The sequence below is a fragment of the Rhinolophus sinicus genome, linkage group LG06 (assembly GCF_036562045.2).
Source record: "Rhinolophus sinicus isolate RSC01 linkage group LG06, ASM3656204v1, whole genome shotgun sequence".
In the NCBI taxonomy this organism is placed as follows: Eukaryota; Metazoa; Chordata; class Mammalia; order Chiroptera; family Rhinolophidae; genus Rhinolophus; species Rhinolophus sinicus.
The window spans coordinates 97635294-97648119 of NC_133756.1; the positions used below are offsets into that span (position 1 = coordinate 97635294).

Consider the following 12826-nt stretch of genomic DNA (forward strand, 5'->3'; position numbering starts at 1 on the left):
TGCGTTTTTAATAAGCTCCTAGTTGAAGTTGCCGGACTTCATTTTGAATGATAAGAATATGGAGAACCTTTTCTCTCCTGTTCCCACATGGCAAACTGATCACAGGAGATGAGAGGATCACCCAGATGTTATATAAATATAACCCAAAAGGAAACAGTTGCAAGTAGGGCCAAGGAAATGCTGGAATTAGTCCACTGCTAGAATAAAATGAATGGAAAATTGACACTTATTAAGTATCAGTTTTGTACTAGGCACTTTCACACACATATACCAGGGGTGCCAAAAAAATATATACTCATGACTTGTATTCATCTTTTGTTATCGGTATATACTGAGTATAATAACTTTAATACAGTTTTTCCTTTTCTTAAAATGTGTATACATTGTTTGGCACCCCCTTTATTAACTCTCACAAATCCTGGGAAGGCTACAGATCACTTTGTACTATAATGAAAGTTAAGAAACTGTCCTCAAGTCATCACACAGGGCAGAGCCAGGAATCAAACCAAGGCCTGTATGATACAAAAGCCTGTGCTTTTTCTTCAAAAACAACTGACTATGGGACAAGCTAAACTCCAGGATGACTCTGAGCCAGGAATATTAAGGAGAATCCATGAGAAGGTACAGTCTTTTATTTTCTAGACATTGTGAATGGAAAAGGAGCTCTGGAAAGCTCAGGGGTCTACGGGGCAGGCTGACCAGCTCAGTGACCATGGTCTGACCATAAATTCCTAACTGGGCAGGCCTCGGCAGGTAGTCACGTCCCAGGTCTACATCTTCCTTAGCAAAGGTCAAACTTTACCTTAAGTGAGCTCGGTCCACTGTTCTTATGCATCTAGGAGAACATACTTTTGAAATGTCAGTAATTTTCTTTTCCAAACCCCTTGGAGGCACAACCACTGGCACAAGACCATCAGAGCACAAGACCACAGAACCCCTCATTGTTATCTTGTTGCCCACATAACAGCTCTATTTACTGTAAATATTAACTATCCTGTACCCAATGTGAAAGAAGTGTGTCTCCATTTTGCTTTTTAGCCAATCCTAGAGACTTCTCCACTTTGCTTTTTCCTGCCTCCACAATCCACCAACAGACTTCAAGTACCTTCCTTACAAATGTTTTCTTCTTTGATCCTAAGTGTATAAAATGAACTGCAAAATGGCCATTCTCCAGGGCATTTTCGCAATCCGTTGAGATCTTGCTTCTGGGTGCATCCTCAAAATTTGGCTCAAATAAACTCATAAAATTTTCCTATAGATTTGGACATTCTTTCATTGACAACATGAAGTCCTACTTGGTAATTAAAGGAAATGTAATTAATAGATTCTGCCCTAAAATTCTAATGTACAGAGTAAACTTATATATTTATATAAACATATGTTAAAGTACAGTAAAGCCAAAAAGTAAGCATGAATTTGCTTCCCAACAGAATCTTGTTCTTCAAGGCGTAAATAAAACCCAAAATTCCCCAAAGGCTAAGTATGGTAAACAACATAACAGACAAGAAAATACATATAGAAAGGTTTTAAAGTGTTAATGCATTTGAGCTTTAATTTTCAAAATGGAACACTGTTCTTTCAGATTTGATTTAGTCCATGGCACATCAAGAAAATCTAAACAAATACCATTTAACATTAATTCTAATGGATAAAAAAAACAAAAATTTGGCTTAAAGAGACAATACATCTCACAATTAGCTCACCAGCATTACCAGCTGAGACCAGTTAACCACAATTACCAAATAAGGTAAGTATTTTTCAATGCTTGAAATCTTTCTGCAGTGAGCTCACTTCACTTCTCACTGGATTTTCTACATAATTGCAGAGGTCATCTCTCTAACTCAGAGTTAGTAAATCACCAGGCTCTCAGTGCAAATGTGGGCTGCATGGTCTCCAGAGAGTTTCAGTTTGGGTTCATATTATTACTGAGGGTATAAAACAAGAGAATGATTCAAAATCTACTGTAACGATAGAACAGTGAGAAGCTGTATTAAGCAAAGCTATTAGTAAAGTCAGTGAGAGATGTTTACTATTGTGAATAAAAATGGCAAACCCTACCTTATTTCTCTCAATACATTTGTCCAGCTTCAAATATACTTCTTGTTATCTAGCACTGAGTCTATACAAACATCCAGAAATCCACTAATTTTGGTTAACAAATGAGTCATCTCATCTACACAATCCCCAAAAAACACCATAATTTTTTTCCATTATTGACTGTTTTTATAGTGTAGAAATGGTGCACACAGACAAAAGAAAGTTAAATATGTGATGAGATATCCCACATTCTTACTTAAAGTAACAAACACTGTTGGGTTGTCCACTATATTTAGCAGTACATGTTGTGATTTGAACCCTAACAAAAGCATGCAATTCTAAAGTGGTTTTTATTTGGCCTTCTCTTAAATACTGAAATACATTCTACAGAAGAGGTAAAAAGGATTCTTCATCTTCTATATTGCTTGTATGCAAAACCACTGCCCTAACCTGAGAATAGTATTTGGCTTCAAGAGTAAAAGATGTCCATGGAGATAAATAAACCTGAAATAAAAAATTGGGGTGTTTATGTTACAAATATGACTTTCAGCTACTAATCTGTTCAAGATCATGCCCAACTTAATCTTATTATAAATTCTGTGGTTTTGCAATATAGGAAGTACAATCAAACTCACATTATTATCTGTAATATCAGAAAAGGTCCCCTTTGCATGAATACGTACAAGACTGCAGGAGGTGAAAAGTTAAATTTGTTCAGGCCTTAGACCAGGGGTTTGCAAAATGTTTTCTGCAAGGGTCAGATTCTAAATATTTTATGCTTTGTGGGCCACGTGGTCTCCAATACAACTACCCAACTCTGCTGTTGTAATATGAGCGCTGCCATAGAAAACATATACGTATGTGAGCGATGTTGTGTTCTAATAAAACTTTATTTACAGGTACTAAAATCTGAGTATCACATAATTTTTATATGTCACAAAATATTATTCTACTTTTAATTTGTTAAACCGTTTAAAAATGGAAAACCCATTCCCAGTTCATGGGCCACACCAAAGCAGGCAGCTGGCTAGACTTGGCCTACAGTTTGCCTGTCCTGGTCAGGCAAACCAACCAAGCCAGGTCAGTTTGTTGTAGCAACCATACACCTGGGGCTACATGTTGTTTTCACTGCTAACTTTTAACAAGAACAATGAAAAATTGAAGCTGTTTATAGAAAAACAAGAGTTTGGTAAGTTTAAACAATGTCATAGCAAGAATAACTAAATGTAACAGGGATGTTCAGCAAATGCAGACCCTTCCTGACAAATACTGACCCTGGCAACTTTTGATATTGGGTGCTCCATACATGTTTGCTTGTTTGTTTGTTTGTTTGTTTGTTTCTATGGATTAGAACATTTGTGTATTTCAGATGTAACAAAAAGTTTTAGTTAATTTTATAGGGAAAGTAGTCTGAAGTTCTTCATAATTTAGTTTTTAAATCTGTATATTTCCTAAATACTGATTCTTTATAGGGTTTCCACTTACTTTACTGTGTATTACAATGTCTTAATTCAAATTTGATACACATAAAATATAGGTGAAAGCAATAGGAACAGCCTAATAAAACTCCATTAAAATTCAAATGTTGGCATAATTCATTTTCAACAACCTCAAAGAATAGATTATAAGGTGCAAAAATTAGTATTCTATAAAAATGATCTGGAAAATCCTTCTTCTTTCCTAGATCACCCTGATAATAAACCATATTTTTGCATGTTTTCTCAACAAACAAGCAACTATTACAATATGGCGCATTCACTGACAGTAGCTATTTTATCAGAGCTCCACGGTTAACATAACATCAAATGATGCGTTTTACAAACCCACCTATTCCTGATGCTTGAAATGTACTCCTGTATGTATCTGCAACTTGCTTTGAATACTAAAATGTAAATGTGAAATAAAATGTATCCAATTTTATTGTGTTCTTGTTTGAGCTTTCCACAGAAATCAATATGAAGTCTCCTAAGTATTTATTATAGAACATTTCTAGACATTTAAATTTGAAAAACAAAAATCACTAATAGATTCCCAACCACTAGTAGGACCACAGGAAAGACCGTAACCTTGAACAAAGAAGATGTTAGTAAAAATAGCAACGTATATAGCAGTGCACAGTGCCAAAGTACATATCATGAAACGCATTTAGAAGCATAAACTATCATGTAGCCAATTCTCAGTAGGGCAGCCAGTAGATGTGGTAGAGGAAAGAATGTATCAAGGAACAGAATCACTAACTCTTCAATCAAGGAAACCACCTTGTTTCCTAGAGAAGATACAAAGTTCACATGGGAAAATTTGTTGCGTGGACATGCTCCAAGTGGAGCTTCCGAATGCCTCGCTGTTGTCCATATTGAAAAAAAGAGACCTAGAAAATTTTCATCAGTTAATTGGAGTATCTCCTTCCACCAGGTTAACTCTAAGTAACTGGATTTGCTACAGAAAAGACTTCATTCTGAGGGAAAAGGTTTGATTCTCATCCAAGAAGGCTGACCACTGAAAAACGAAAAAAAGTCTTAGTGTATAGCGAGGTTTCACTCTCAAGATCTCTTGGTACTGATTTCATCAATGACAATACTGAGACTACACTGCATTTTATCAATTAATATTTATGTATGGCACATTGTAAATTGCATTAATCTTTTTAAAACTGTGTATTTGACCTAAAAAATTAGCATAAGGATCTTTTGTAAAAATACAGGTTGTGGGGAAACTTAAAATGTTTCCTAATTATTGGTCTTCAGATATCAACATAAGAATAATTGGGAGGGTAAATAGTGATAATCTTATCTACAATTTATTATAATCAAGTTAGAACACAAGAGCTTATTATCCTCCTATCTGAGCACACAGCAGCCATTTAGTAGTTAGAATAACCTATATATGTATGTAACACACATACACACTGAACACATTATATTGACCTAAATTATTTAGCAGAATGACTTTCGGGTCATGTCCCTATCTAGAATTCTAACTCTACAGGACACCCGGCTTTTTCTCTGATAGGCAAGCTCTGAAATGGACACAAAAACATGATACCTTGGCAATTTTTGAAATGCGAAAAGACACTGAATGGTGCCACCTGTCAAGTACAGAGACTACTACTGAGTGGAATGGCAATAGGGTCCACTAGGGCTGATACTCACCCCATAAGGATGTTGTGAGGATGGTGATAACACACCATACAAAAGGGTTTAAATGAAGGGTTTAAATGAGCACGATGGGGGCAGGTGTGGCATGGTGCCAAAATTACTGACTTAGGTGCCAGAAGGCATGGATTTGAGTCCCAGCTAAAGCACAGGGGCACGAGTGGGTTGTGGGCAATGCTATTTGACCTTTCTGGGTCTTAGGCTAGTCATCTGAAAATGATGAAGACTGTTGTTACAAGTAATCGTGGTCCATAAATTGTATAGTGTTATTAATTACAAGTAATGTCCATCTAAGGCCCTCTTGCTTTGTCGTCCTGTGACCCACACTTTATCAGTATTTAACAGTCAACTTTGATTGATTTGCCTCTCTCTGCCCATGAAACAAAACAAGGCAAACTAACCTACGTGAACAATGACCTTAGTTTTACTGCAATACTTCGGTTACTACTGGCTAACAAAGTACATAATAGCAATAATCATTATTAATTACAAAATAAAAGCAACTAACATCTTAGTGCTTACTATATGGAAGAGATCATGCTAAGCAATTTATAGGAAATGTTAAATTATGCCATCATGGGAATCCTATAACCTATTATTTTCTTCACTTTTCAGATGGGGAAACAAAGGCTTTAAAGAGATAATTTACCCAAGTTCACATTTCCTGTAAGTATTAAGCACCAGATTTTTATCTCAAGTTTGTATGACTCTATAGAACTTGCTGTTAAATAAGACACTACCCTGGCTCGCCAAATGAGCTAATCAGACAATTTTCCTTCTTTGAGAATAAAAAAAAGAATTACTATTACTTGAGCATCAAACATCTGGTGGTGCTACTCAAGCACCATATAGGCTTTATCTCATTTCCACTTAAAATCTGACTCTACTCCTTACTAGTTACATGACCTCAGCCCATTTATATAACTTCTCTGCACCTCCGTTTCTTTGTGTATAAAATGAGTTTTGAACAATTTTCTTATCTAATAGGTTGGTTGTGAGAATTAAATGAGTTTACATGTAAAGTGCTTAGGGCAGTACCTGTTTAAGTATTATAAAGGGTAATATTAAGAAAAAAAAAATCAAAGAACAAAAATTGGTAATTCTATACCCCTATGTAACACAAAGGTTTCACTGATAAGAGGTGCAATAAAGAGAATTGTAAGTAGTTTCAAAACCACTGTTAAATGGTTTATAGTTTGCCCAGAGAATTCATTCCCAAATAGTTCTTGCCAGAGAACATCTATCCAGGAGACAGACACTCAGTGGCCACCAGCAGGACATGAAAAACCAATCCTGACTATTCTCTGTAAAACCTGTTGACAACAGGAGGAAAAGCAAGATGCCCTAAATCCACACTCTGATCCTGTAAACCATGTTATTTCGGATTGTTATCAGTCCAAAGTATTATCCATTAAATTAGATGAAAAGCTCTGTCCAGTGGCAAAAACTTTACCATTTGGAATAAGTAAAACATCTGTAATCCTAGATTCTGTAAGCCACTTGAATATTTGAGACAACAAATTACAGTGCAGACATTTTTCACATGAAGGAAAGCTAAGGCTATAACAGGAATGAATCATGACAATTCTCCATACATTTTTTTTTTTTAGATGCTGAGTGCTAAAATAATAACATGACAAGGAATGTTTAAAAATAATAAATGTTCAGAGACAGAACCAAATCTACTACAGACAAAGAGACAAGAATTATCAGGTTCCATTACAGTCTTCAATATGAAATCAATGTGGGAAAAAAACACGAAAAACAAGTTCTATTTTGAAATGACTAATAGTATATTATTTTTGAATTAAAACCACAGAGGAACGTTCATATTTCTATCAAGATCTAATTAAAAATGAAAACCAGTCTTGAAAACATTTCCCACAGAAATAAAAATGTATCTTTTAACTTTTGTGGGCAGTATTTCTCAAGTCTCTTTCAACTCTAATGAAACCAGTCAGTATTAAGTGCCTACTATGGGCTGGGAATTTTTAAATCAAGAGAAATATATTAATTACATTTGATTCAAAGTGGGCAAATTTGCACATATTTGAAACATTTTTATAATTAAGGTATTTCACACTAAATTATTAGTTTGTGAAATGTAAAGAAAATAAAATCTCATAAAGATTATTCTAAAATGCAGCCTGGAGGAGATGAAATCCTGGTGCTGTCGATAAAAAAGGGGCTCTATAATAAATCTGACCGAAAGTAACCTCAGAGGGTGATCCGATCATAACTACGTCACTGGGCTGGTCATGGTGGGCAGTCATACCCCTGGCCTATAAAAAGGTAACCTTTGTCTTAAGAAAGCCCCATCCATTGTTTTTGTACATCAAGGTTAACACACCTTTGTAATGCTTCTTTTTTCAGCCCCTCCAAAGTGTAACCACCCTCAAGAGAGTACATAATCTCGTTAACTATACTGTAGTCCAATCATAGAGATTTCCCTGCCTTGCTTTCTCCCATATTTATGTGATCTTCCTTACATTCCCTCAATTCCAAATGCATAAAAGAAACTACACACTGTCATTTTGGGGAGATGGGAGATCTTGCTTCCCAGCATGTCATCAGTTTGGCTCAAATAGATTCATAAAAAAATTCTTTATAGGCTTGATGTTTTTACATCAACACTGTCTGAAGAATTGCATTCTAGCCCTCCCTGTGCCACCAAATACCTCCTCAGTCTGTTTATATGTGGAAAATGAGTCCTTAGCCTCCTAAAAATCAGTTCTATCTCTTAAAATATCTAATAGTCTAGTATGTATATATTTTCAGACACACACACACACACACACACACACACACACAACACACACACACATAATTTCCCCACAATATATTTGTGTTTGATTGGGAAATCAGATATGGAGTTCTACCTATATTTTGGAGTCCAACAGTTTATGTAGGAACAAGTGTGGAAAGTGCAGATATGACTTATAACTGATTCTCTCTGGGGGCAAGCAGGAGATTTCCAACATGATCAATGAAATGTAATTGTCAATTTATACAAAACTGTGGAAACAAGTGATAATTCATCTTGCTCAATAATGCTACTCTCTCTATATTTATATTTTGGAAATTCTAGTTGACATTAATAATTCTGAATACCTACTTCCACTCATGTCTAGAATTTAAATCGGCAGTGTATTAGGAGACGAATTAAAGAAACCAAACATTCAATTCTACATTCTGACACATATAATATGCCAGGTCTGCAACACAATTCCGTGTTGCATATATATTGGGCTAAGAACCTTTAAATAAATACATTCTTGACAACTGTTTATAGATAATTCTTCTAATCTTGAAAAGCAGGACCCATCTATTCAAAAAGCAGGACCCATCTCCTATGCCCTTGGGTTCACTGCCCTCATCATTAACGTTTCCTGATGCCTCTCACAGATGCACACTGCTTTTCCCCACAACTGTAACTCACTCAGGGCCTCCCATTGCACAGCCAAGTATCAGGTGTCTCAAAGCTCCCTAGAATACACTACAAAGGAAATGTTTGTGGTCCATGGACTTTATCCACTCCAGTTAAATACGATCATCTGCTTCTGAGGAGAGGGCCACTTTGACTCAGCATTTTCCACTTGGACCAGTCTAAGGGGGCTGCTGACTGCAGTGGAAGATTCTACACTTAATAGACACGCCTGCCTTCCAGCTGGCTCTTCAGCCTGAACACGCTTGTGGGAAATCGCTCCTATAAAGACTGTGAAAAGCAGCAGCGTGTCATTTGTAGAATTAACTTTATTTACCAAGTAAGAAAATGCCTAAGTAACACAAGGAGTAAAGCAGTGGAACAAAGAATTTTTATTCCTATCAAGACGTTTCTGCAGTAACAAAAGAAAACTGACCCATATGTATATTTCAGAAGAGAACGCCTGTTTTTTATGAACTTTACTAAATAAGAATGACTTAGCAGCTTAGAAACAATTTAGTAATTAGAGTATCAGGCAGATAAAATACACAGAATCATCACCACCAAAACACCAAGTGCAATAGTCTTTATGCTCAGATTTCATTTGAATTCATTTGGCCACAGTTTAACCTCCCAACAAGCAGGCCAAGGCATAGTATACTGTGGTATGCTCTCAGTTGGTCTGTCCAGCAATTGAGATGTTTAAAAAATAAAATGAATGGGTATGGTTGCTCATACTACTGCAACTGTAGCTAATCTAAACCTTCAAATAAGAATAATCCACACAGAGGTGAAATTTACTATTTAGATGGGCCAGAAAACTTGGAATCTCCTTTACTAGAGAAAAAATTTTTCACAAAGCTCTCTAATTTTATAAAAATATCTTTGATGAAGTGAAATATTGTAATCAAGGCTGTGAAGTAAAATAGCATGACTTTAGCTCCACAGCATGACTTCCCAGCTCTGTAATCTGGTGCCGCTCGCTCATCATTTTCCTCATCGTAAAGCAGGTATTCATCTCACAGGATGTCTTGAGGATTTAATTAGGTTATAGATGTAATAGTGAAAACCCCTACAATATAGATGCCAATAAAATTCAGCTATTTTGATTCTTGAAAAGCCTCTTCCTTGCTCCGGAATACCACACTCTTGTTTCTTTCTTTCTTCTTCTGCCCCTCCCTTCTCAGTCTCTTTACCTGTCTGGTTTTTCTCTCCCCAAACATTAAATGTTGAGAGTTCTCAGATTACATAGGACCTAGGTCCTCTTCTCACTCTACTCTTTCCCAGCAGGATCTAATATACTGCCCCAGAATTTTCATTACCAACCAGAGAACAATAATCTCCAAAGTACAGAGTACAAAGGCGTACTTTTAAATTCAGATCTGATTACTCACCTGCCAACTCAACATCTCCACTTGAGTGTTTTGGAAGAACCTCAAATTCATTATGCCTAAAAGCTAAACTCACCATCTTTGCCATCCAAACATACATTGTTGCCTATCGCACGAAGCGGCTCCAAAAACACCCAATTATGCAATCCAGAACCCGGGAAGTCATCTCTGAAATGTCCTGTTCCTCGCTTCCCAGTATTAAACCCATTTCCTACTTCTTTCCATTTTACCTCCAAAATACACCCCTTTGTCTTCATAGCCACCATCACCTTCTGAATCTAAAGCCATGATCCTATAACCCCCAAACTGGTTTTCGTGAAAGCAGCCTAGCCTCCTCCAATCCATGTATGACATGCAACTACAGCGATACTTTAAAAAGCAAATAGTATCACTCCTCTACCTACAACTTTTCTTTGGCTTATCAGCCCCCTTAGAATAAGGAATAAAAATACCGTAAACCATTAATAAACCTGTACACGTGTCCTTCATCATCACGGTCCTCTATATTCCAAACACATTAGATCTTTTTCCTTTAAAATGCCGGGCTCTTTCCTTCTTCAAGGCCTTTATTCACACCCGCTCTGTTCCTTCTTTGGGAATGTATGGAAGATCCTTTACTTGCCACCCTTATAATATCCAGCTATTTCTTTCTCATCATTTATTTCTCTGTTGAAACAATACCTCCTCGAGAAGGTGTTTCATGGTTCTCAGGACAAAGCCAGTTCCGTTAATTATACTCTCTTGAAGCATCCTGCACTTTTTGCATCAATATTCTCAGTGCATTTGTACTTGCTTTGCTGTCTGTTCTCCACAAAAGATAGTAAGGGACACACGTGCAGGAAGTATGTCTGTCTTATTTATACTTGTATCTTTTCATCTTAAACACCACGATTGCCACAAGTAGGCCATCGTGACACTGATAAATATTTGCTGAATTAATTAACACAAAGATGATCCTGGCTTAGTCTCTAACTTAATAATTGCTCATATTTATGAAGAAATGTACACAAAATTAATTCAAAGCAGAGTGTGATAGCTTTGTACAGGAAATAAGCATAAGGACGACTTGATTTTGAGAGAAGAAAAAAAAAATCAATTCTGGAGAGGGAACAAATGTATGAGGAAAGGCCTATATAAGGAAGGTTTCTTTTTGGTGGGATATACGCCATGGAGACCGAGCAAGACTTCAACAAGTGAAGGGTAAGAAATATTCTAGAGGGAGGGAAAAGTCTGGGCCACGCCATGGATAGAGTCAGGGTATATACAGAGTCTGATGAGCAGACAATTGTGCCTCATGAGGGAGGTACATTGAAATGTAGGAAATGGCCACATGGTGGAAAGCTTTCATCATCAGGATTACACTGTCTCTCCCAAGGAGAACCAATGAAGCTTTTGCCACTGATGATAATCAAAGACGGGAAAATTGTGTGAACAGTTTTGGGATTAGGATGAGAGTGTGGAGACCAAGTAGTAAACTATTTTCAGTATTTCAGACATCAGCGAAGGAGGAAAAATAATTCTGCAGAATGATGGGTAACACCACTCGAACAGGGGTGGGGTATGCCATTGACTAAATGGAAAACCAAAACAGAACGGATGGAAGATGATGAGTTTTGATTTGGAAATCCTAAATTTTATGTGCTTACATAATGTTGTGCAGGTAGTTAAAAGGCAGTACTAAGAAAGAGGATGCAAGTAAATTTCAGAAAATATTAGGCTCAGGGAAATTTTAATTGGTACGTAATCAAATATTAATGCAAAGTCTTGACAAACATTCTGTAAGGTTTTTCCACAAACAAGTTTTTATTAATAACGTAAAAATGCAAAAAATAATAAAAGTTCTAATTACTACCTAAACCTTCAATATACCCTGTGCCTTATTTTTATTTTATAGGTATTAGGAACAAAGCTCATAATTTTACCATAATTTCACACCCTTTAAAATAGTTAACTTCCTACAATTGTTGGGATAGGAGGAGCTCACTTATAACATGGTGACTTTTTCTGTATTCAGTAGAAGTATAAATTATTTTATGTTTAAAAGAATTCCAGTCTTTGTAATAGGCTCTGTGCAAAAGTTATAAATGACGTGCAGAATTTTTTAAAAGGTCATTCTAATTTCAAAAATGTTAACATCTAAAATTATGTCATCTTTAATTATCAAGAGAATACCTAGAGAATAATAAAATGTAACACTTACTTTTGCTGCACCTATCTGTTCTTTTCGAAATTTCTCAAGTGGTGCAATTAACACATCGTTAGCGTTTTGAATCTGAAATGAAAAATGGAAATACATTATATTCTGTATAATTTCACGCAAATATTGAAAAAAGGAAACAGCTTTTGTTCTCTTGTTTGCTTCTATAAATGAAATAAAAATATCTCGCATTTTGTACAGTCTTTTTCTACTTTATAATTAAGTTGTTCTCACAAATTATGTCACTTGATCCTAAGTGTGAATAATCTGAAAACAAGTACATGTGGTAAGATCTTAGTTAGAATAAGAAATTTAAATATTCAAAGATATAACTAAGAAATAGCATATCGGATATTAAATTTACAAATACGTTCAATTACACTGTTTTAATGTAGTTAGTTCAAGCATCATTTTAAAATAGAACTATATAAAAGCTCTTCCATTTTGCCACTAGAATGTTGCAATTCTACAGCTGCAAAGTAAAATCGGGCTCATTTTTTCCCCTATTTAATTAGAACCCTTACATTTGGGATTTGCCTTAATGTTCTCATATTTCCAGACCTACTAAAATAGTATCTGATTTCTTTTCAATGAATAGTATTTCAGCCCAACTCCAAACTGGGAT

The 12826-nt window shown here is 35.9% G+C and overlaps 1 protein-coding gene across 1 annotated transcript in view; it reads right to left on the bottom strand.

Annotated features, from left to right (window-relative positions):
* Positions 1 to 12826, bottom strand: part of ARHGAP42 (Rho GTPase activating protein 42) — a 252004-nt gene that overhangs the window by 91641 nt on the left and 147537 nt on the right. The window contains exon 4 of the mRNA XM_019741698.2: positions 12205 to 12276. Within this exon, the coding sequence (XP_019597257.1) occupies positions 12205 to 12276 (72 nt within the window). The remainder of the gene's footprint in view (positions 1 to 12204; positions 12277 to 12826) is intronic.